Source organism: Macaca fascicularis, chromosome 12, assembly GCF_037993035.2.
Source record: "Macaca fascicularis isolate 582-1 chromosome 12, T2T-MFA8v1.1".
Lineage (NCBI taxonomy): Eukaryota > Metazoa > Chordata > Mammalia > Primates > Cercopithecidae > Macaca > Macaca fascicularis.
This window is the reverse complement of record NC_088386.1, coordinates 136,389,502-136,413,057: the sequence shown is the minus strand read 5'-3', so window position 1 is coordinate 136,413,057 and position 23,556 is coordinate 136,389,502. Positions and strand designations below refer to the sequence as shown.

The 23,556-nt window shown below is 50.4% G+C and overlaps 1 protein-coding gene across 48 annotated transcripts in view; it reads left to right on the top strand.

Moving 5' to 3' along the window:
• Nucleotides 1-23,556, top strand: part of ANKMY1 (ankyrin repeat and MYND domain containing 1) — a 93,750-nt gene that overhangs the window by 24,980 nt on the left and 45,214 nt on the right. For 26 of the 48 annotated variants that reach the window (XR_012421645.1, XR_006691217.3, XR_012421646.1 and 23 more), the window contains 8 exons: nt 885-1,101; nt 1,469-1,633; nt 2,947-3,443; nt 6,525-6,696; nt 17,845-17,985; nt 18,822-18,962; nt 21,326-21,433; nt 23,035-23,166. Coding sequence is in view for 37 of the 48 variants with exons in the window: in XM_074010681.1 (XP_073866782.1) it covers nt 885-1,101; nt 1,469-1,633; nt 2,947-3,443; nt 6,525-6,696; nt 17,845-17,985; nt 18,822-18,962; nt 21,326-21,433; nt 23,035-23,166 (1,573 nt within the window). In the remaining 11 variants the exon portion in view is untranslated. Of the gene's footprint in view, nt 1-884; nt 1,102-1,468; nt 1,634-2,946; nt 3,444-6,524; nt 6,697-17,780; nt 17,986-18,784; nt 18,963-21,325; nt 21,434-23,034; nt 23,167-23,556 lie in introns of those variants that run through there. The other 22 variants (XM_074010676.1, XM_074010675.1, XM_074010672.1 and 19 more) reach the window with 10 other exon arrangements.

Genomic DNA, 23,556 nt, shown 5'->3' with positions numbered 1-23,556 from the left:
TCCCACCCACCCGTCCATTCATCCACTCACCCACCCATTCATCCATCAATTCACTCATGCAGCATACATCAACCTACCCAACCATCCATCCATCCATCATGCAAACATCAACTGGGCTTGTAATTGTTGACAGTTACAACTGGTCTTCCTGTGTGGACCAGGCTTGTACAGGGTGAGTTACAAGATAAGGCAGGGAGTGGGCAAGAGAGATAGAGCCTGGGCATCCCCCAAGAGACCCTGAGCTCCACCACAGATGCCAAGTGATATGTGTTCTTTACTCGTCACTTGCATAGCAGCCTGGGGCCCCGAGACCTGCCCTGCCAGCACTGTGTAGGCAGAAGACTGTTAGGTACAGAAGCAACTGTAATGCACAGGTTCTCTATTGTGAAAAGAGGTTGTGTACACACCAGGAGGCATCAGTGTTGTGTGGTAAGCCATGAGATATGCGTGTTGTCTACTCAGACAAAAGTGTACGAGCAGAGGGTGGAATGTGGGTGTTGGTACTGAGACTGGACCCACATGTATGTTGGCCTCCTTCCTACCCAGCACCTTTGCTGTTACAGCCCATTTCTTAGCAAACACCCAGTGACCCAGATGAATGAGAGATGCATGGGTGTACTCGCAGCCAGCACATTCCTGCTGGGACAGACATGTAGCCCAAGCATCTTGACGTCCAGGTGGCATGTCCACACCGCCATGTGCAACCTAGTGGATCATGAGCAGCTGGGGGTGCAGCTGCCAGCACTCAGGATGCCTGAGGAGTGAACAGTGGGGGGCTGAGCCACAAGAAGGGGAGGCATTGGAGGGAGGTGGCCCAGCTGGACCCTTTCTCGTGGGAGGTGCAGAACCTGGTCTAGGACCACTGAAAGTTGTTGTGTTGCCAGGAACAAGCCGGCTCACACCAGCTGGAACATGGGCGCCATCCTGGAGGGGAAGCGCAGTGGCTTTGCACTCTGCGGGCCCAAAGAGCGGCTTTCCACGGAGATGATCCTAAAGGCTGAGGAAGGGAACCACGACTGGATTTGTGGGATCCTGAAGGACAACTTTGCTAGTGCCGACGTGGCGGACGCAAAAGGCTACACTGTGCTCGCTGCGGCTGCTGTAAGTCCCCAACTCTCCTGGCTGGTGCCCGCAGGAGCTTAGCTGTAAGGGTCACACATGTGGGTGGCCCTCTGTGGCCCCCTCTGCAGGAGCAGAGCTGAGGTACATGGGGATACTGATGTGTCCATACCTCTGCCTCACCGTTCAGCAGAAACCCCCTCAGCTGAGTGTGACACTTATGGTCTTGTGGAGAAGGGTTTGGGGCAGAGTGCCCATTCCATTCCTCTGTCCCACACTTGTCCCTTTGCTAAGCTCCTGAATGAGCACCGGTTCCTGCCCTGCCATGGGGTGGCCTCATGAGGGCATCAGGACGTCCAGTGACCCTTCCCAGGCGCATCCTCCTGAGTCCCGCCTCATCTCCCTCCAGACTCACTGCCACAACGACATTGTCAACCTTCTCCTGGACTGTGGGGCCGACGTGAACAAGTGCTCAGATGAGGGTCTCACGGCGCTCAGCATGTGTTTCCTCGTCTACTACCCTGCCCAGTCCTTCAAGCCCAATGTTGCTGAACGGACCATGCCCGAGCCCCAGGTCAGCCCCCGGTGGTCACCGCACCACCAACTGTCCCCTGTTGTCTTCTCTGTCTCTCTAAGTGTCCACCGAGCCTCCTCCGTCCTCCTGTGTGCACCAGGCTTGTACAGGGTGAGTTATAAGATAAGGCAGGGAGTGGGCAAGAGAGATAGAGCCTGGGTATCCCTTAACGGAGCCTGAGCTCCACCACAGTTGCCAAGTGATTATGTGTTCTTTACGCGTCACTTGCATAGCAGCCTGGGGCCCCGAGACCTGCCCTGCCAGCACTGTGCAGGAAAGGGTGCTGTGGAGGGAGAGTGGGCATCCATGACAACACCCCCAAGATGGGGCTGAGAATCTGCATGCCTAACAGTTTCCTGGCACTACCGATGTTACTGAAACACCAGGGGTTCAGTCTCAGTCCTGCTGCTCGCTGCACAGAAAGCCAATCACTGAGACGCCAAGTATTGCCAAGGAAGAAGGCTTTAATCGGGTGCTGCAGCCAGGGAGATGGGAACTCAGTCTCAAGTCCATCTCCCTGACTGACTAACACCGGGAGTTTAGGTAGCAGGAGAGAAATGTAACAATGTGTAAGAAAACAGGAACTAGGACAAGGCAAGGAGACATCTGGTGTGGTGATCTGGTGGGTTTCAGCTCTCTGATGCTTCCTGAAGGTCCTTTCCTGAGGAAGGAACTCAGATAAAACAAATACGAGTTTCAAGCTTTAACAGAAGAGTCGATTTCTATGTTTATCCAAAAACAACTATCTGTGGGACTCTTGGGCTGGTTTCAACGATGCCTCTGGTCCAGGGGCCACACTTTGGGAACCGTGGCTCAAAACACAAGCAGATCAAGGGCAGTGCCATGTGACAGAAATAAAACGTGTAATTGAAATTTGGGAGGTAGCCACGTGAAAAAGTAAAACAGGTGAAATTAATTTTAATATATTTAATTTAGCCTAATATATTCAAAATCCAATCATGTTGGTGTATGATCAATAAGCAGCATCATTAAGGTATTTGCCTTCGTTTTCCAACCTCTCCTTCACTCCTAAGCACCTGGATGTGGACGGGCCACATTTTGTGAGCTCAGCAGCCATGTATAGGGCCATGCAGCCTGGGGTGTGGCCTGGTCAGGTGCAGGCTTCTGTGCGATACCTTCACAGGGTTTTTTTCCCCTCTTTGAGGGTTTGGGGAAAGCTGCCCTGGTCTTTTCAGCCTAGGTGCTTTGAAGACAGCTCTAGGCCATGGGCATTGGTCCTTGCTGAAGAAGGTCCTAGAATGAGGTTGTCACTCCAATTTCTTCTAATGACACTTTTTTGGTTCTTTCCAAAGGAACCTCCAAAATTCCCAGTTGTTCCAATCCTTTCATCATCATTCATGGACACAAACCTGGAGTCTCTGTACAGTGAGGTGAACGTGCCTTTCCAGGGTAGCTGTGAGCTGAGGCCACCGCCAACACCACCGCCACTGCCACACATCTTGGGCAGCCAGGAGGGCGGCCACTCTCAGGACATTGGGCAGCCTGGGGAGTCCGTGGAACACAGGAGCAGCTCTCTGAAGGGGGACTCCCCGTTGGTGAAGGGCAGCCTTGGCCATGTGGAAAGTGGGCTCGAGGACATACTGGGAAACACAGACCGGGGCACTCTGTGCAGCACTGAGACGAACTTTGAGTCCAACATGTGTGTGTGCAACTTCTCCATCGAGCTCTCACAGGCCATGCTGGAGAGGAGCGCCCAGTCCCACAGCTTGCTGAAGATGGCCTCGCCCTCACTCTGCACCAGCAGCTTCGACAAAGGGACCATGCGGAGGATGGCGCTGTCCATGATCGAGTAGGTCCTGGTGCCAGGGGGCAGGGGTGGAGGGCCACCATCAGGGCTGAATCCTATGCACAGCAGACCCATGTCTCTTCCGTGTGCCAGCGGGAGACGTTGTGTCTGGAGATATGTGTCTGAATGTGTGAGCATCCCTGTGTTGGTGCCTCCACACCATGGCCGAGCCTGTGGGGGTACTACAGTGACGGGCTGTTTTCAGTGCCACCCCAGCCCTGCTTTGGCCTTTGGCACTGGCCTGAAGTGTCTCTGTGGGAGCCTCAGCAGGGGCCACAGTCCAGGGGTCCTATCCTAGCCATGGTGCATGTGAGTGACACCTGCCTGGGCAGCCCACACATTCCTACTGCCCACCCTGTCTATACCAGTGTGTCTCAAAATGTGGTCCATGCACCCCTGGGGGGTCCAAGACCCTTTCAGGGAGTCTGTGGGGTCAAAACGATTCTCTTGATAACCCTGAGACTCTGTTAGCCTTCTCCTTGTGTTGACATTGGTGAATGGTATGAAGACAGGGAAATGCAGACCACCAACCCCCAGCCTGCAAGGCAGCAGTGCCCAGCCTGCATGGGGGCATGGTATTCCTTCACCGCGATGTGCACTTGGGGGGATGCCTGTCTCACTGAAGAATGCCTTTGACAAAGCAGAAAAGCAATGACGAATTGCATTAAATCTTGCTCCTTGAGTATACACCCCTCGAATATTCTGGATCAGAAAACACGGGAAGGACACTGATGTGCATCTGCCATAGACCAAGGCACACCGCTTCTGTGCAAGAAGCGCTTCCCCCAGGGCCAGAGTAGCAAATAGAATGTGGTGTCTTCCTTAACCTCCTGCCCCATTTTTGATCAGAAGAATGACCACTGGTATGTGGCTGTTCATTCTCCTGAACACAGCCTGCCGCTTTAAGGAAAACATATGACACTATTTGTTGCTGGTGAAATTTACATTTTCAAGTGAAAAGCAGAATTTTGGACACTTGTATCCACCACCAAGACCTTCATAGCTTCCTTTGAGACGTGGGTATTCAGAGGTTTTTCGGGTGAGATGGCATAGCAGAACTTGGCCACACAGCCAAGTTCTGATGTCGAACCATCGCCAGGTGGATGAAGATCCATTGACAGTGAGAGATGGGCCCGTGGGCTTCAGTGCAACCAGGTGTGGAAGGCTGGTTGATGAGTGTCCAGCTCCACCGGGTAGCTAGCTCACCGCCCCCAGCCTGGGTAGTTCAAACAGGAAGACCATGATGATCAGAAAGGCTGCTCAAATACTCCTTCATCCAGCCGCATACCTGGGGGAAGCTGGGTCTCCACTCACTTCCACCAAGGCTGCAGCAGAGCAGATAGGGGAATCCAGCAAAGGTGGAAAACAGTGCCACCCTTCTCCCTAACTGGTTTTGCTTTGTAAAATAACTTTTTGTGACACTATTACTTATTGGTAGCATGCAGTGGGTTTGTTATGGTTAACAAGTTGGTGAGCGGTTATTGAGAGGTGAAGCCAGCCGAGCTTCTGGGTTGGGCGGGGCCTTGGAGAGCTTTTATGTCTAGCTAAAGGATTGTAAATGCACCAATCAGCGCTCTGTGTCTAGCTAAAGGATTCTAACGTGCCAATCGGCACTCTGTAAAATTGCACCAATCAGCACTGTGTCTAGCTAAAGAAATGTAAATGCACCAATCAGCACTCTGTGAAATGGACCAATCAGTGCTCTGTAAAATGGACCAATCAGCAGGATGTGGCCAGGGCCAAATAAGCAAATAAAAGCTGGCCGCTGTCCACCCCCCTCGCCGCCCTCTTTTCCCCAGCCAGTAGCGGCAACCTCCTTAGGTCACGTTGCACGCTGTGGAAGCTTTTTTCTTTGAACAATAAATTTTGCTGTTTGGGTCTGCACCACCTTGAAGAGCTGTAACACTCGCTGTGAAGGTCTAGGCTTTATTGTTGAAGTTAGTGAGACCATGAACTCACGGAAAGGAAGAAACTGGACACATCTGAAGGAACAAACTCCAGACCCACCATCTTTAAGAGCTGTAACACTCACGGCAGGTCTGTGGCTCCATTCTTGAAGTCAGCAGGACCAAGTACCCAGCAGAAGGAATGCATTCTGGACACATTTTGACAGTTTTTGAGCTTTACCTAGTAGTGACAGCCTAGGAGAGCCAGCACCCACATGAACACAGTTCTGCGGGCTTCAGAGTGGTAAGGGTCTGGATAGGGGTGTGGACACTGGGGGCTGCTGCTCAAGGCCAATCTAGTTCCCGCAGCTATGATTCTGTGCCTGCTGCAGGGTCAGCGAGCTTGGCTGGGTCCTACACCTGCCCTGCACGCACGGTCATTCCCGCTGCCACCTGGGCCCCCTACCCCCAGCCCCTTCCTCCTCCCTTGAGCTTCTCCCTCAGCCCTGCATGGCTACACAATCCCCACCCACCTGGCCCCAGCCTCTCCTGAGGCGCAAGTACCCTCCGGAGGCACAGCTTCCCCCTGAGCTGGCCAGCCTTTTGCTCAGTGACCCCTCAGAGGTGTGTGTGCCTGTGTGTTTGTGTCTTTGTGGCGTGAGTGGTGTGTGTGGGTTGAGTGTGTGGTGTACTGTGTGTGTACTGTGGTGTGTGTGCTCTGTGTGGCTTGTGTGTGTGTGGTGTGTATACTGTGGTGTGTGCTCTGTGTGGCTTGTGTGTGGTGTGCTGTGTGGTTGGTGTATGTGTGCTGTGTATACTGTGGTGTGTGTGCTCTGGTGTGGCTTGTGTGTGGTGTGCTGTGTGTGGTTGTGTGGTGTGTGTGTGCTCTGGCGTGGCTTGTGTGTGGGGTTGTGTGCTGTGTGGTTGTGTGCTGTGAATGTGCTGTGTGGTGTGCTGTGTGTGCCGTGTGTGTGTGTGTGGTGTGCGCTCTGGTGTGGCTTGTGTAGTTGTGTGGTGTGTCTCCGTGTATGTGTGTGTTGTAGGTGTGCGCTGTGTGGTGTGGTGGGTGTGTGTGTGGTTGTGGCACACACATACTCCCTACAAGCCCCTGCGCAGTCTCGTTGCTGGCATAGCCCCGTCCTGGGCGCAGTGCAGGTGCCTGCCCTCCAGGGGCCCACAAGTGTGCCCTCTTTTTCAGGCGGAGGAAGCGCTGGCAGACCATTAAGCTGCTGCTGCGCCGAGGCGCGGATCCCAACTTGTGCCGCGTGCCCATGCAGGTCCTGTTCCTCGCGGTGAAGGCCGGGGACGTGGATGGGGTGAGGCTGCTGCTGGAGCACGGGGCGAGGACCGACATCTGCTTTCCCCCGCAGGTAGGAGCCTCTGCGGGCGGGCGCCGGGATGAGCTCAGACTCTTGGGCACGGGCCGGGCAGCTCCTCGCTCCACCTCGGCGCGGAAGAGCGGGGTGGGCTCTTGCAGGCGACCACTGGGCTGTGTTGGTGATGGGGCGCCGGAGTGGGGGATCCCACAGCCCGCTGTTCCTCCCGTGTCCCCAGACAGGATTTGGACGCTGTGCTAGTTTCTAGAGTATTTCGCGATCTGTATAATGTTTTCCCAGTGTTGAAGCAAACTCAGGGGAAGCGCGTCCTGAAGTCCCCTTGGAAAGGGGAGACTTGTGTTCAGGAGGAGGCGGGCCCCCTTTCACCCCAGGCTCAGCATCACAAGGACACCAGCAGCGGAGGCAAAGGGTTTTGGTGCTGAGATTTTATCTTTACCACAACAGATCCAGCCGGCAAAATATTTAGCTGAGAAAAAAATCTTTGAAGGGGAATCTGATTTTATATTTTCTTTCTTAAGAAGTGTGAGTCCTGTGCCTGCTAAGAGACGCAGCCTGTGCCTTTCCCAGAGGATGGCGTCCCCCTCTGAGGCCACGCCCACCCGTGAGCAAGCAGCTTCACAGGGCATTTTGCTCTGGAATAAATTAGCCTGCTAGTTCTTCGAAGAAAGTTTAGTGTTTCTGCTGAGTTTCACTGGGGACTCAGGGCTTTATGGGCTTTGCTCGTTCAAACGACTCTCCTTTTCCCACCTGTCCCCCTGGGCAGTGGGCATCCCCGTGCCTGGCCCCAGATTCCTGCAGCCTTCCCCACAGCACAGCTACTGGAAGGGCTTCCTTCCTGGATTTCCACTGCTCTGGAATGGAATCAGTCACTGCCCACGACTGCGTCTCCTCTCAGAGGCATCTGGAGTGAGGCCAGGCTTCCCTTGCAGCTCTGTCAGTCCATGAGGGCCTCCTTAGGCTGCACAGGGGACAGGGCAAGATGGAGGTATGGCGGCAAGCGTGGGCTCACTGTGGTGTTTCCTGTTCACTTTAACATGAACATTGTCTGTTGTGTTTCATCCGTTTGCCTGAACCCTTGTTGTTGTTCTTTCTCTTTGTGTTTTGAAGGGCCCTACAGTCATTTCTCTAATTTAAAATCTAGACTAACTCTATCACAATTTTCCATTCAGTGCATCCACCCATCCACACTCAAGAAATGACTGCTGTCCACAGTGGCTGTGGAGATTCCAGATGGATCACGAACTGGCACCAGGGCCACCTTTGGGTGCCCCCAGAATAGGGGGCCCATTATGCAGACACATGATGGGAGTCTGTCCACTTGGCTGTGAAATTTGCTTGTAGATTTTTTCTTCTTCAGTTGTGTAAACACTCGTCCATCGTCCATCGTTTCAGCACTTTACCATATTCACAGGGTGTTGATGGGGTGAGAGCTGACGGCTCTCTCTGGCCACCAGCCTTGCCAGTTGTCACTCAGGCGGCATCGAGTGTTTGAGGGCAGGTGGGTCTCACTGTCCAGGACTCTTAGTGCCCAGCCTTGAAAGAAATTAAACTTTTCTTCCAAGTGTAAGGTTACACAGAAAATAGAATTTTTGGTTTAAGACTCAGGATAATTTCATAACTTTTTAGGTTTACTGATCGGACTCCATTTTTGAAACTGATTAAGGTCACAACCTTTAAACTGGGCACAGACATCCTTCACTGACTCACTTGTTTATTCATCTGTTCATAGCTGATCAGGAATGTATTATTTACACATTTATCTTTCAAATAGAAAGTTTTTTAGCAATTAAAATATTTGAGTGGGTTTGGAAATGAACATGTCACCAAAACGCCAGAGGTTCGGTCTAGATCCTGCTGCTTACCGCACAGAAAGCCAATCAGTGAGATGATGGGCACTGCCGGGGAAGAAGGCTTTAATCGGGTGCTGCACTAGGGAGAACAGATCATTCTCAAATCCGTGTCCTCAACAGACTAAAATTGGGGGTTTACATAGCAGGGAAGAAATGTAACCATGTGTGGAAAAGCAGGAATTAGGAGGGCTAAGGAAAAAGAATTGGTCAACAGGAAGCTGGTGCTCCCAGAGGCAGTCATGATGGATGAGGGGTCTCGGGTCTCACTGTCCAGATGCCATGATCTAGTGAGTCTCTGTTCCTTGATACTATTTAGAAGGCCTGCTGGTTGGTTTCCTGAGGAAGGATCTCAGATAAGACAAATGTAACTTTCTCAAGTTTTAAAGAATGGAAGGATCAATTTCTATGTTTATTTAAAAGAAACCATAGACATCCATTCTAAGGGACTACTAGGCCAGTTGCAACACCCTTCCCCCATTTGTCAATTCCTCAGTCACGAGGAATCAGGCCATGGATCCGTCTGGCTGCTTCATGCTGAGGAGGGGCATTGTGGGCAGCTCCACACCATGGGTAACCCTGCGGCCACCCAAGAATCAAAGGTTAATCTGATACTAGAGTTTTTTGTAAAACACAATCTTTCTCTTTCCAGTTCCCCACTTCCACCAAAGGCAAATCACAGCAAGACCAACCTACCTGCAAAATAAGCTTCAGTGGCCTGATTACTCACACAAAGTGCAGGAAGAATTATTGTCTTTTTTTTCTTTTGAGACAGGGTCCCACTCTGTCACGTAGGCTGCAGTGCAGTGACATAATCATGGCTCACCGCAGCCTCAACCTTCCAGGCACAAGTGATCCTCCTACTTCAGCCTCCAGAGTAGGTGGACTACAGGCATGTATCACCAGGCCTGGCTAATTTTTAAAATTTTTTGTAAAGACAGAGTCTCACTATGTTGCCCAGGCTGGTCTCAAACTCCTGGACTCAAGCAGTCCTCCCACCTTGGCCTCCCAAAGTGCTAGAGTTACAGGTATGAGCCACTGTGCCTGGCCAAGAATCATTGTCCATCCAGGCTCTCCTAAGTTGGCTTTGCTAGAACCTTTCACAAGGAATCTCAGACTCCACCTCAAAGGCCTCTCAAGCCAAGCCAAGGATCCATCTGTGCCTTCATATCCCTGTGTGAATTGGGAGAACCACTCTTCTCAAGGTCCCAAACAACTTGAGGCTCCTAGGCCTGACAGAAAGTGACACAGTCCACTTAACTGCAGGCCAGGAAGCATGCAAAGGAACTGCATAGACAAGGTATGAGGCCAGTTATTCTAAGAGGTTCTCATTGGCTCTATAAAGTCAGTCTCAATTTCTCAAAGCAATCTGCTTATTCTGAAAATGTGCCATTCCAGTCAAAGCCCTGGGAGAATAACCAGTTCCTCCAACTGTGTCCCGTTATAAAAGAAAACAGATTCCTAATAAATGCATGCAAACAAATACATTGCCATGAATTAAAAATATTTGCAGTCTCCAAATTCTGGAGAAGTCAGGCAGACACAGAAAAAAGCTTCAAATTCTGTTTGCAAGAGTATACTCTATTGTTAATGGATATAAACAGCTCAGAAGAAAAAAGCTTTCCAGACTCCGAAAAATGAAACAAAAAGAACCAGCAGTGTTTCAAAAAACCATAAAAAAGGTTTCAGTCCTCCACTGCTTCGGTTCATGCAGTCACCTTTGCTATGCTTCATGCTGGGTTAGCCGTCATAACGGGTTAACACCAGCTTTTTAGAGCCCTGGAAGTTTCTTCCTGATCCAATGGCACAATCTCCAAAGTTAACAGAAATGTGCATTCAATAGTCCTTTCCATGAACTCCACCCAAAGAAGCAAGCCCTGGATGGTAGCTGATTATAAGTCACTTTGTGAAAAGAATCAAAGCAAAACAATAATTGTAGATGACGAAAGTCTTAGGACAGCTGTAAAGACACAGCTGACAAGGAAATTTTGTTATTTCTGTATCAGACAATTTAACAATAATTATAACCACTGGCAACATATATTAAGACAGATCAGAATTTCAGGAATGTCATGCAATTCTGGAACACATAATGAACAACGTACCTATATACATGTAACCTAGAGAAAGTTAAATACTACTTTGCATTTGACAATGCTTTCTGTAAAATTCTAACATACCAAATAAGCCTACTATGTCTCTCTTGGACTTTGGGGACCCAATGGCCCCCAAAAAGGTAGTTTGACGTAAAGAAGACTGAATTTAAAACTTGAAATTTTGATTTTGGAGTTTGTCATATATCAAAGGTTAAAGACACTTGATATTATAAAACAGGATCACAGGTCACTATACAAGTGCCAATCCTTTAGCCAAAATAATTCAAATATTTCAAAAAAAAAAAAAAAAAACCACAAAAACCTTTACTCTTTGATAGGAGAATCAGTTTCCCAAACAATAAGACCTAATAAAGACAACATGAGGCCAACTGAACCTCTCTTTTTTTTCCCTGCAGTTTACTCAAAAGAGAAAAATATTTTATTATTGCCTGTAATCCCAGCACTTTGGGAGGCCGAGGTGGGTGGATCACGAGGTCAGGAGATAGAGACCATCCTGGCTAACACAGTGAAACCCCATCTCGGCCGGGCGCGGTGGCTCAAGCCTGTAATCCCAGCACTTTGGGAGGCTGAGACAGGCAGATCACGAGGTCAGGAGATCGAGACCATCCTGGCTAACACGGTGAAACCCCGTCTCTACTAAAAAAGATACAAAAAAAAAAAAAATAGCCAGGCATGGTGGTGGGTGCCTGTAGTCCCAGCTACTTGGGAGGCTGAGGCAGGAGAATGGTGTGAACCCAGGAGGTGGAGCTTGCAGTGAGCCAAGACCGTGCCACTGCACTCCAGCATGGGCGAAAAAGCGAGACTCCATCTCAAAAAAAGAGAAAAAACTACTTAATCCAAGTGAATGTCACTTAATTTTAGTAACTGTAAAGACAACTAAGTAATTTGAGAGAAATCCCAGTCAATACAGTTTTAAGGACAAGGCCAATCTTTCCTGAACACTAAAACTTTGTCCCCATATCACAGTTTATCCTTATTACCTAAAGGAAAGGCTGTGAAACCAACTCAGATTATTGATTGAATAGAATTACCTTGGAAATAAACATCATGTGAACATTGCTACTCTCACCTACTTTTCCAAGTAAGAAAATAAGTAACATACTATTTCTTTTCAGAACTTGTAAAAATGCATCTTTTATTTATTGTCAGGAACCTTAACACTTTTACAGCACTCTAGATCGTCAGAGGTAAGAAAAACCAATCCAGTTTTAAATGGCTGGTGTGCTCTATCATTCTTGGAGGCTTGATAAATAAAGGTAGCTTAGGAACTTTGGATAAACAGAGCAAATGATGAACTGTTGGAAATGCATAGGAAACAAAGTGACTATAGAACCAAATACAGGCCTTCCATTGGAAGCTAGAAAATATCAGTGGTTATATATATATGGATATGTAAGTAAAACCCAAAGGAGAACAAACAACAAATCGGTGAAATATAAAAGCAAAAACAAACGGGAAACCAACACCCAACTTTTCTCCTACTGAGTTTACCTTAGAGACTTCAATGTTCCTGAGAGCCTAAAAAAGTGTGATGAATATCTCATACCTGGTATACAAATTACTATCTTTAAGGCCACCAACACCACTATACATTTTGTGTACTTAAGAAATTTGCTTGAGTCATGTGGCCAGTAACTCTTTCAGTGCTAATACTACCTATGCAGAAAAGCAGATACAGTGTGAGCCAAAGCAATGCAAGCATGGATGTGAAATTTGGCTCTATGCTAAATCTGGCTTCATCCTTAACTATATTAAAAAAGAATTGCCAAACTGCGAATGCATTTTTTTACAGTATTTTTAAATTTACCTTCATTAAGACTAGAAGCTTTAACTGTGACCAATGCTAATTAGCCAGATTTATCTAGTTTTCTATCAAGTTTTAAAGAATATTATCTAAACTTTTTCAACTTTCTATTTTGTCTGTATATACATGAAGGTAGACACACAGAGAAAAATAGAAAAAAAACTACATATGCCTTACACAGACTATATTTGACATACTTGGACTTTCTGTTTTGTCTTAGATTTTTTTTTTTCTTTTTTAAATAACAATTTTTAAAATATTCATTTTATCTTAGGACAAAAATTTACTGTATGAGATTGTTTCTCAAAATTATTCCCTTTATAACCTTCCTTAATGAAAATACATCTTAATATCCATAATTTTCTTCACATCTCTTTGCCTTCCTTACTGGTTCCTTTATATTAATACCTTGTTTCATAAATAATCTTTTCAAATCCATAATTTGAATCAACCTTTAGGTAACTTACTTTCTTTCTTTCTTTCTTTCTTTCTTTCTTTCTTTCTTTCTTTCTTTTTTTCTTTCTTTCCTTTTCCTTTTCCTTTTCCTTTTCCTTTTCTTTTTGAGGCAGGATCTCACTCTGTCACCCAGGCTGGAGTGCAGGGGCACGATCATAGCTCACTGTAATTTCAACCTCTTGGGCTCAAGTGATCCTCCCATCTCAGCCTCCTGAGTAGCTGGAACTACAGGTGCATGCCACCACACCTGGATAATTTTTTTAATTTTAATTTTTAGTAGTGACAAAGTCTCGCTGTGTTACCCAGGCTGGTTTCAAACTCCTGAGCTCAAGCAATCATCCTGCCTTGGCTTCCCAAAGTGCTGGGATTACAGGCATGAGCTACCATGCCTGGCCTAGGTAACTTTTGAATTAGATGAAAGTGTTGTTTTTTTCAATAAGGACACATCTTCTTTGGCACATCATATATACAAAACTGTACTTTAACTACAATTTTTATTTTTAGTAATCTTAAATTTTAGTGAAAAACTAGGAAGCAAGAAATACTGAGAATTCTAAGGATGCTAATTTCCCAGAGATAGTAAGATTTTATAGATGAGTACATTCCACAATTTAAAAAAAATGTTTCCCCATATCATAACTCTTAACTGGAAATGACCCAGACATCCAACAAGCATTAAAAATGACTAAGATGGGGCCGGGTGAGGTGGCTCACGCCTGTAATCCCAGCACTTTAGGAGGCCGAGGCGGGCATATCATGAGGTCAGGCGATCAAGACCATCCTGGCTAACACAGTGAAACCCCATCTCTACTAAAACTACAAAAAATTTAGGTGGGCGTGGTGGCGGGTGCCTGTACTCCCAGCTACTCGGGAGGCTGAGGCAGGAGAATAACTTGAACCTGGGAGGCAGAGCTTGCAGTGAGTGGTGATTGCGCCTTTGCACTCCAGCCTGGGCAACAGTGTGAGACTCTGTCTCAAAAAAAAAAAGAAAAAGAAGAAAGAAAAATGACTTAAGATTTTAAATTACAAAAAGGATTCACTACAACCATTTATCTCATTTACATGTACTAAATTCTTGTTTGTCAAAAAAGTTACACAAGGATCATTTTGTTTTGGCTGGATTTATAGTTTTATAACCTTCTCTGCCAAACCCTAGAACCTCAAAATATGTAGCAGAGAGAAATATAAAACCCGAATAAAAGGCCAGGCACAGTGGCTCACGCCTGTAATCCAAACACTTTGGGAGGAGGCCGAGGCAGGCAGATCACCTGAGGTCAGGAGTTTAAGACCAGACTGACCAACATGGAGAAACTCTGTCTCTACTAAAAATACAAAATTAGCCAGGTGTGGTGGTGTATTCCTGTAATCCCAGCTACTCAGGTGGCTGAGGCAGGAGAACTGCTTGAACCCAGGAGGCGGAGGTTGCGGTGAACTGAGATCACGCCATTGCACTCCAGCGTGGGCAACAAGTGCAAATCTCTGTCGCAAATAAAAAAAAAAACCCCGGATAAAAATAGATGCTGACAATTTCAAAGACACTCGTATTTTTTTTTTTTTTTTTTGAGATGGAGTCTTGCTCTGTCGCCCAGGCTGGGGTGCAGTGGCCGGATCTCAGCTCACTGCAAGCTCCACCTCCCGGGTTTACGCCATTCTCCTGCCTCAGCCTCCTGAGTAGCTGGGACTACAGGCGCCCGCCACCTCGCCCGGCTAGTTTTTTGTATTTTTTAGTAGAGATGGGGTTTCACCGTGTTAGCCAGGATGGTCTCGATCTCCTGACCTCGTGATCCGCCCGTCTCGGCCTCCCAAAGTGCTGGGATTACAGGCTTGAGCCACCGCGCCCGGCCTACACTTGTATTTTTATCTTAACATAATGTTAAAGCCAGTTTGTTTATTAAAGATTTACTTAAGTCGTCTGAACTTGAAAATTGCTTAGACTCCTGTACTTAATTTATGAGCACAGTTATTTATAAGCCAATTTTGTAGGCACAACATACAACATAACGAATGTACAACATAAACACATCTAAACATATATATATATATGCATACATACAAAGATCCAATAGCTTTTACCTTTAACTCTAGCCACGAGGTAGCAATACAAACTCATCAGTTAACAAACATGTTCACATGGCTGAACTTTGTTTGCCCTAATAGGTAATCCAGTGAAGGCTGTGAACCAAATTTTGGGGTAAAGCAGTTTCCATATGGGTTTGAGTTTTAAAGGCCAAACCTCCCCAGATGTCAAAGAACACTGGGGCCAAATGGCACCACACAACAACATCATCTGTTAACCAGGCTTAACCCTGCTTAGAACAGCAACATAAACTCCTGGATACAGGGAACTCCATCCCACTTTCCCATTCACATGTCAAATGAGGCCCATGGAGAAGTCAAACTTCTCTAGATTCCAAAGAATATCAGGGCCAAGAAGATGATCAGTGTATTCCGATTTCCCATGACTATATTGATACAAACAATTACCAAAACACAATCCAACTGCTGCAGCAACAAACAAGCCCCAACTGTGTCCCAACTGGAACAGCCGGGGTGCTTACTTTCTGTCAGGCCTGTTCAACCTGAAAATGGAATTCTTTTGGAATATCCCCAAATTGAGGGGAGCACATCCTGCTGTCTGGTGCCCACAAAAGATAGTCATCCACTCAGACACAAATGTCACATTTCAAAGTCTGTTCTTGGCAATCAGGAACACTGTTGGAGCTGGCAGTGGTGTGACCAAAGAGAGACACCAAAATCTATCTCCAGCAAAAAAGGGTCAGGCAGCTGCTTGAGGGGGTGGGTGGTGCTTCTGAAATTCTTGGCCCATAGCAGCTGAGCCATGAGCAATGCATTCCCGGTCAGGGAACCAAAATCTGTTACTGAAACAGCAGGAGTTTGGTTGAGGTCCTGCTGCTTGCCACGCAGAAAGCCAATCACTGAGACGAGTATTGCCAGGGAAGAAGGCTTTAATAGGGTGCTGCAACCAAGGAGATGGGAGATCAGTCTCAAATCCATCTACATACACAACCCACTAAAATTACGGGTTTATATTGCTAGGAGGAAATGTAACCATGTGTGGGAAAACATGAATTAGGAAGAGTGAGGAAGAGGAGTTGGCCAGCAAGAAGCAGCTGGCAGATCAGGCAGTCATGAAGGGTGAGGCATTTGCAATCTCACTCTCCAGATGCTGTGATCTGGTGGGTCTCAGCTCCTTGATACTATCTGGGAGGTCTGAGGGTCAATTTCCTGAGAAAGGAGCTCAGATAAAACAAATCTAACTTTCCCAAGTTTTCCGATTGGGAGGGTCAATTTCACTGTTTATTCAAAGGAACCAAAAACATCAGTTATATGGGACAATCGAGCCAGCTTCAAGCACCTGTTAGAAATAGGTGTAAAACAACTGTTCCATCCACAAGGACCAGATTTCCCTTAGACCTTTGAAGGTCCTGCCTCACTGTCTTCTGCCCTTCCGGAACTCGTGGGACTTAATGAGAAGTGGGATCCCCCCGACTCCTGTGTCTTTGTAAGGGTTAATTCTCTTCCTCCTCAAGTCACCTTAGCACTGGGTCAGAGCTGTGGGTCTCTGAAGTTTTCTCGCATTATTTGTCTAGTATTTCTCTCCATTGTGCCCTCCCTACTGTCCTGGAGCTCCTACCTGCGAGATGTTAGAACTCCAGCTCTCTCTCACGTCCCCTGATGTTGTTTTGGAGTGTTTTCTATGTCTTTGTGCTTCTGCTGTTTTGGGGAATTTCCTCAGCTTAATCATTTCCCGATTCACCCCTCAGCTGGGTTGGTTCTGTTACTAGCTCAGTTGTTGCTGTTGCTGCTGCTGTTTTAGGGGTGACATGACATGTAAGGAGGGTGTGGCCTCCGGCTGACTGTCGTGGGTGCACGGCCCCATGCGCCTCCTGGTGGCCTGGGCTGCAGTTACAATGGAGCAGTGGGCTGCCCATTCTCCCCTTGCCTGCTTAGGTCTGCGTCCCTCTGGGGTCAGTAGATTGTCGACTGCAGCACCCGCCTCCCCAGCGTCAGGCGATGCCTGCATTGTATTCCCGTTTCTCTTCTCTCGCCACATACCTCTGCTGGGTGTGGATGCTGCTGGCCCTGGTCATGCTTGAGGCTGTGGGTGTGGGGCTGTGTGGGGGTCCCAGGGGCTGCTGTCAAGCTGGGAGAGTCCTGTTGTTCCTGGGAGTCGGCAGCTGCCTGGAACCTACCCTGCCCTCTGCCTCAGATGTGCCGGCCATCTCCCTGGGCCACTGGTGGATGGGCATGCATGGGCACACCCAGCTGCTCTCCCCAAGTTCCTCTGGCAGGTCCTCATGCTGGTGACTCTTCCCACCATCCAGGCTCACCTGTCTCCCCATCAGGGGTCTCTCCTGGGTTCTTTTCTCTTTCCTGTTTGAGCGAGGCTGGTCTTCAAGGGACTGGGGAGCATCCCTTGACCCAAAGCCCACTGTCCGTTCCCAGCCACGCTCTCCCTTAGGACGGCAGAGCTGCCTCTAGAGGCCAGGGCCCCTACGAACGCCTCGGTCGCTGCTGCACAGCAGTGGCCTCTATGGATGCTGTCAGCTGATGGCTGGGGACACTGTGCGTGGAGAATGGACAGGTCAGGGGCTGGAGTCGGGAGGTCACTCAGGAGCTGCATGGCCGTTAATGTGGTGGGCCTGGCAGGGCAGGGAGGGGCTTAAAATCACACGGGTTCAGGGTGGGCCTTCCTGCCTGCGGCCCTGGAAGACATTAGGCGTTGGAAGCAACACACGTGGCTCGCTTAGCGTGTTGGGAGCTTTTCCCTGCTGCCTTCAGGGACCAGTGTCCTGCACGTTGTGGGGCAGGTGAGGCTGAGAATGGTGCCCTCGGAGTCTCAGCCATGTCCCTGGCATTTGGGCCCCCCAGGTACCTCACCTGTCTCTCCCCACGAGTACGTGCCTTGCCGCCCATCCCGGTGTTTCCTCTGCAGCTGGGCACCCTGACACCACTCCACATCGCTGCCGCCCTTCCTGGGGAGGAGGGGGTACAGATCGTGGAGCTGCTGCTGCATGCCATCACCGACGTGGACGCCGAGGCATCTGACAAGGACAGCACTTACAAGTCCGGCAAGGTGTGTGCCTCGCGACCTGCGGTAGGGGTATGGGGCCTTGGCCAGGTGTGCCTGGATGGATTCACACACTATGCCTAGCCTGTGCTTGCCGAGCATGATGGGCCTCCTGGCTTGGGGCCCAGGCGGTGGAGATCCTGCATAGAAACACATAGAAACAACCCGTCCAGATGAGAGCCTTAGTCAGTGAGCTTGTTCTAGTATCAAGAGGCAAAAATGGTTGGTTGGAATGAGTTAAGAACTTGATTCTTCAGGCAGTCCACAGAGCATGGGGGTCCCCATGAGGACCTTTTGCATGTAACTCCATCTCATGCCTTTCGGAAGGTTCATAATTGCAGACAGAGGCCAGTTCCATGTCCTCAGGGCCTCCTCCAAAGGCAGGCCAAAGCCAGCTTGTCCCACCAGGCCCTACCAAGCTGCAAAAGACCACCAGTCATGGGCCATGAGGCCATGTTTTCCTGTACAAGGAGTTGAGCCCCTTGAGATTAGGAGCTGTGAGGCTTTCCTTTTTGTGCTCCAGAGCCTTGTCCAGTTGCCGGCACACAGCAGAAGCTATTGAGCACACATACATGCTAGATGTGGGTGTGCGCAGCTCACCGCGTGGGGGACCCGGGAGGGGAGGGCACAGAATGGCTCTGACCCCTGTGGATATTGGGGTATCTCAGGGACAGGCATGCAGGGGACAGGCTCGAAGAAAGTCAGGCATCTGCCTTCAAGAGGGTTTCGCAGGGTGAGACTCCAGACCCGCAGTCTGAGGAGGAAGCTCCCTTGCTCCGTTTGCCTTCCTGTGGGCACACGGCAGGTTCGTGGGCGCTGGTGGAGCCCTCCGTTTTACACAGCTGGATCTGCTGCCCTCAAGTCTGAAGCTCAGCAACGAGCCAGGCCCTCCCCAAGCCTACTACAGCATGGACACGCCCCTCCCCGAGGAGGGGGGCAGGACGGCTCTGCACATGGCCTGCGAGCGGGAGGACGACAACAAGGTGAGGGCAGCCAGGGCCTGGCGGGGACACAGGGCTGCCCAGCAGTGGGGCCACCTTCCAGGGCCTTGTGCCCCCCGGAAGCACGTGTTCTCATGCTGAGTCTTAGGCAGAAGCCAGGGAGCATGGAAGGATGGGGAGGGAAGCAAGGCAAGGCGGGAGGACGGGATTTCACACTCACATGCACACATGCACGCATGTGCACAGGGTCTGAGTGGCGGCATTAAGTCTACTTCTTACCACAGGTCCTGGTCAGACATGTTTGGGAGCCTCTGGCCTGGGCTATGACCATCTGGTGCTGCCAACCCTCCTCTGTCACCCTCCTGTGTCTCTGACTCAGGACCCCACGGGTGGTCTCATCTTCCAGAGCCCTGGGTGGTGCCCTGCTGGCCCTGTGGCCGCTGCCTCCTGCCTTCCTTAGGGGTTAATTCCTACCAAGTTGGGTGTGGGAACCACTCCGAGGATGCCCAGCGGCTGGGGTGGATGCGGGGAAACTGGGGCCAAGTCTGAGCTTTGCCGTGTGGCAGCAGGTGCAGCCCAAGCCAGTTGGCCATGGAGCACATGGCACACCGTGTCTCAGTTTACCCACTTACAAATGAATGATCCTGGGCCTTCGGCAAGGTGGTAACTTGTGAGGTCCTGACATGAGCATGAGGATGAGTGTGCAGGAGTGCCGTGTGTGCGAGTGGGCATGTGGGTGACACTGGGAAGGGGATGGGCAGACAGGGAGGTGGGGGCACTGACAGGCCTGCCTGCTTCAGAACATCCCTGTCTGGTCAGAGCCTCCTTGGAGGGTGGGGAGAAGGAGCAGGTCTATTTGGGGTCTTCTTGGGGCCAGGCGCTCTGCCCTGACTGGCCCGCCTGAGGGGTTGGCAGGAACCCACGTTAGGAATGAACAGTGAGGCTTCGAGAAGGCAGCTGGTCAAGACCCCCGCCGTGAAGGACAAGGCCTGGGCAGTGAACACAGGGCCTTCTGCTCGCACACTTGTGTCCTGATGACAGTTTGGGAAAGTTTGGGGGAAATAAAAGGAGACACTGAATGTGGCACTGTCGTTGTGACAGACCAGCAGGTGGAACTTCAGTGCTGTGGGCATGACGGCTGCAGCAGTCCAGCCATCACATCTGTATCCCAGAAGGGAGGGGAAAGGGGGTCACTTTCCCAGGAGCCCCTCAGCAGACTTCTGCGGGTACCTCCTTGGCCTGGCCAGCAAGGCTGCGGGAAAGGGGAGTGTGCGTGGTGGTTGGGCCAGCCAGACGTGGGGTCTGCCACATCTGAGGGCCACAGTCCCAGCAGAGCACTGGGAGAGGGAGCTGGGCCAGAGAAGAGTCCTTGCAGTGGGGGAGGAGAAGTCGCAGAGGTCAGGTCCTAGTGAACACTTCTGGGAGAAGACGAGGAAGAGAAGGGAGCAGCTGAGGGTTGCACAATGGGACATTCTGACGGGAGCAAGGATGGGAGAATGGAAAGGAAAGCAGAGGGGTTCCCGGGGAGGAGTCAGGGAGGTGGGAGGGCAGGGATGGGGGAGGAGGGCAGGAGGCAGGGAGGGAAAGGCTGGGGGAGGAAGGCAGAAGGTAGGGAGGCAGGGAGGGCAAGGATGGGGGGAGGAGGGCAGGGAGGCAGGGAGGGCAAGACCAGTGGGGAGAGCAGGGAGGCAGGGAGGGCATGGGTTGGGGAGGAGGGCAGGGAGGGAAAGGATGGGGGGAGGCGGGCAGGGAAGCAGGGGGGCAGGGAGGGCAAGAATGGGGAAGGAGAGCAGGGAGACAGGGGAAGGGAGGACAGGGACGGGAGAGGAGGGCAGGGAGGCAGAGAGGGCAGGGATAGGGGAAGAGTCAGGGAGGCGGGGAGGGCATGGATCGGGGAGGAGGGCAGGAGGCAGGGAGGGCATGGATGGGGCTGCCCTCCTGGTGCAGAGAGTGCTCCACCAGCCGAGGGTGGGGCTCTTTACACTCAGGCCATCCTCTATGGTCACTGAGCCCTGGAGGAGGAGGTGCTTCTCCAGTCACACCTGCTGTATGCCAGGACCTGCCACATGGTCATGTGGTCCAGACTGTCCCTTGTCCTTTCAAACAAACTTTAAATCAACTTATGCATCAATATCCTCCTAGTTTTCTTTTGGAAATGATGAATGCTTAGAAAATATCTTCTCCATTTGAAGCTCCATCCACCTCCCCATCCATTCACCTATCCATCCATCCTTCCATCCACAGTTTTGAACACCTTGTGCCAGGCAAGGTAATGGTTGGGAGGAAGTGCCGTTGAGTGACTACATTGATTTCATGGCATTTAAATTAATAACTACTGTTAGGTGCTCCTTAGGGGTGGGGGTGCCTCTCTAACCTGTCATGCTTCTGCCTTTCTCCCCAACCAGTGTGCCAGGGACGTAGTCCAGCTCCTTCTATCCCACAGAGCAAATCCTAACCTGCTATGGAGTGGCCACTCCCCGCTCTCCCTGTCCATTGCCAGTGGGAATGACCTGGTGAGCATGTTCTGCACCCACAGACCTGAGCACCTATGTGTTTCCATCTCTAACGCCCACCCCATCAGTCATCGGGATTTGAAGTTGTTGGCCATTTGTCCATCCATCCATCCATCCATCCATCCATCCATCCATCCATCTATCCGCCCATCTGTCCATCCAACTACCCATCCACTCACTCTTCCACTCACCTGTCTACCCATCCACCCATTCTTCCATTCATCCATCCATCTATCCACCCAACTTCTCATCCACTTATCCATCTACTCACCTGTCCATCTATCCTCCACTCATCCATTCATCCATTATTCAACTTATTCATCGTCTCATCCATCCATCTATACATCCGTCCTTTTAACCAATCACTCATGTATCAACCCAACTACCTATCCACTCATCCATCCACTCAACCGTTCACCTATCCATTCATTCATCTATTTATTCATCCATCCATCCACCCACCCACCTACCTAGACATCATCATCCTTCATTCACCCAGATGGAAGGATCTACCATCCACCCATTCATCCATTCATCCATCTATCATGTAACTGTTATTTACTGAGCATCTGCTTTGTACCTGACAGGCACCATTCTAAGCACTAGGTGTTGAATTAAAGTCTCTGCTCTCAAGGATTCTATATTATAGTTGGAGGAGCCAGACCATAAACTAGTATGTAACACAATTTCAGGAAATGACGAGTATTATGAAGAAAATAAAGCTTAGTGAGGGGATGGAGAATGATGGGAAGATAGGCTACATTAGCAGAGTGGCATGAAGTGCTACTCAGATGAGGTGACATTTCAGCAGAGGTCTGCAAAAGCTGAAGGCATTCATAGACTTTGTAAAAGCTGATGGAGAATGGGGCTTCCAGGTGCTTCTGCAGAGGCCAGCATCTCTGCTCCCTGCTTCCTTCTGTCCTGCACAGAGACGTCCATTCAATAAGTCTTGTGGGGTCCTAGCTCAGGGCTAGGTCCTGTTAGAGGCAAGGGTATGGAGGGAAGAGAGCTTTGTTCTGAGGGGCAGAAGCTTGTGGGAGCCAAACACTTAAGGCCCTGTGTCTGGCCACGGCTGTCCTTCCTCGGTGGAATCTGAGCTGGTGGCTGGGCACAGTAGGGAGAAGGGAGGTGTGCCTCATTCTGCATCTGGCCGAGTGGTCACAGTGACACTGGTGTTCCGGGGCAGAGGCAGACAGCTTGGGCACCAGGCAGATGTGCCCCTAACCCTGTGCTGGGGGCACTGGCCCCTGGGCTTGGCTCTCTCCAGGGCTGGAGAGCAAGGTGGGAGCTGGGACCACCCTGGAGAGTCCCCATTATGTCAGGGGACAGAGAAGGTGCTGGAACCGGCCCACCTGGGTGGAGTTCCAGCTCCTCCCTAACAGACCAGACATGGGACCCCTCCCCGCCCAGCGTCATCCTCTGTGGGACAGGCCAACAGCGGGACCCACCGTGGGAAGGATCTATGGGAAGGGCCAGCAGTGGCCTCCGTGAAGCTCCTGCTTTCAGGGGTTAGTTCTGGAGTGGCCCAGCTCTGGGGACTTCCCCACTGTCAGGGGAGGTGACATGGTGGCCACTGATGAGCCTGTCTTGTGTATGTCCAGGTTGTGAAGGAGCTCCTGACCCACGGAGCAGACCCCAACCTGCCCCTAACCAAAGGCTTGGGCAGCGCCCTGTGTATCGCCTGTGACCTGACCTATGAGCACCAGAGGAGCGTGGACGAAAGGCTGGCCCTGGTGAGGGTGGGGGGTGGCCCTGGTGAGGGGGGCGGGAGGTTGGGATGGCCCTGGGTGGTAGGGGTGTGAGGGTGGGTGACCTTGGTGAGGGGTGTGAGGGCTGGGTGGCCCTGGTGAGGGGGACGGGAGGGTGGGTGGTCCTGGGTGGGGGGAGGGAGGAGTATGAGGTGGGCTGGCCCTGAGCATGGGGAATGGGTGCTCTGGGAGTGGGGCCCTCATGGACTTCTCTGCCTGACTCTCATTCCTGATCGGCAGTGGATCATTTGTTCTGTGTTCTCCAAGCCTTGGTGGTCTAAATAGTGGAGAAAAGACAAAATGTTGTCTGCTTTTAATATTTTACAGGCCTTAAAAATTATGAAGTGGCAGATCCACTCAACAGACCAGACAGAA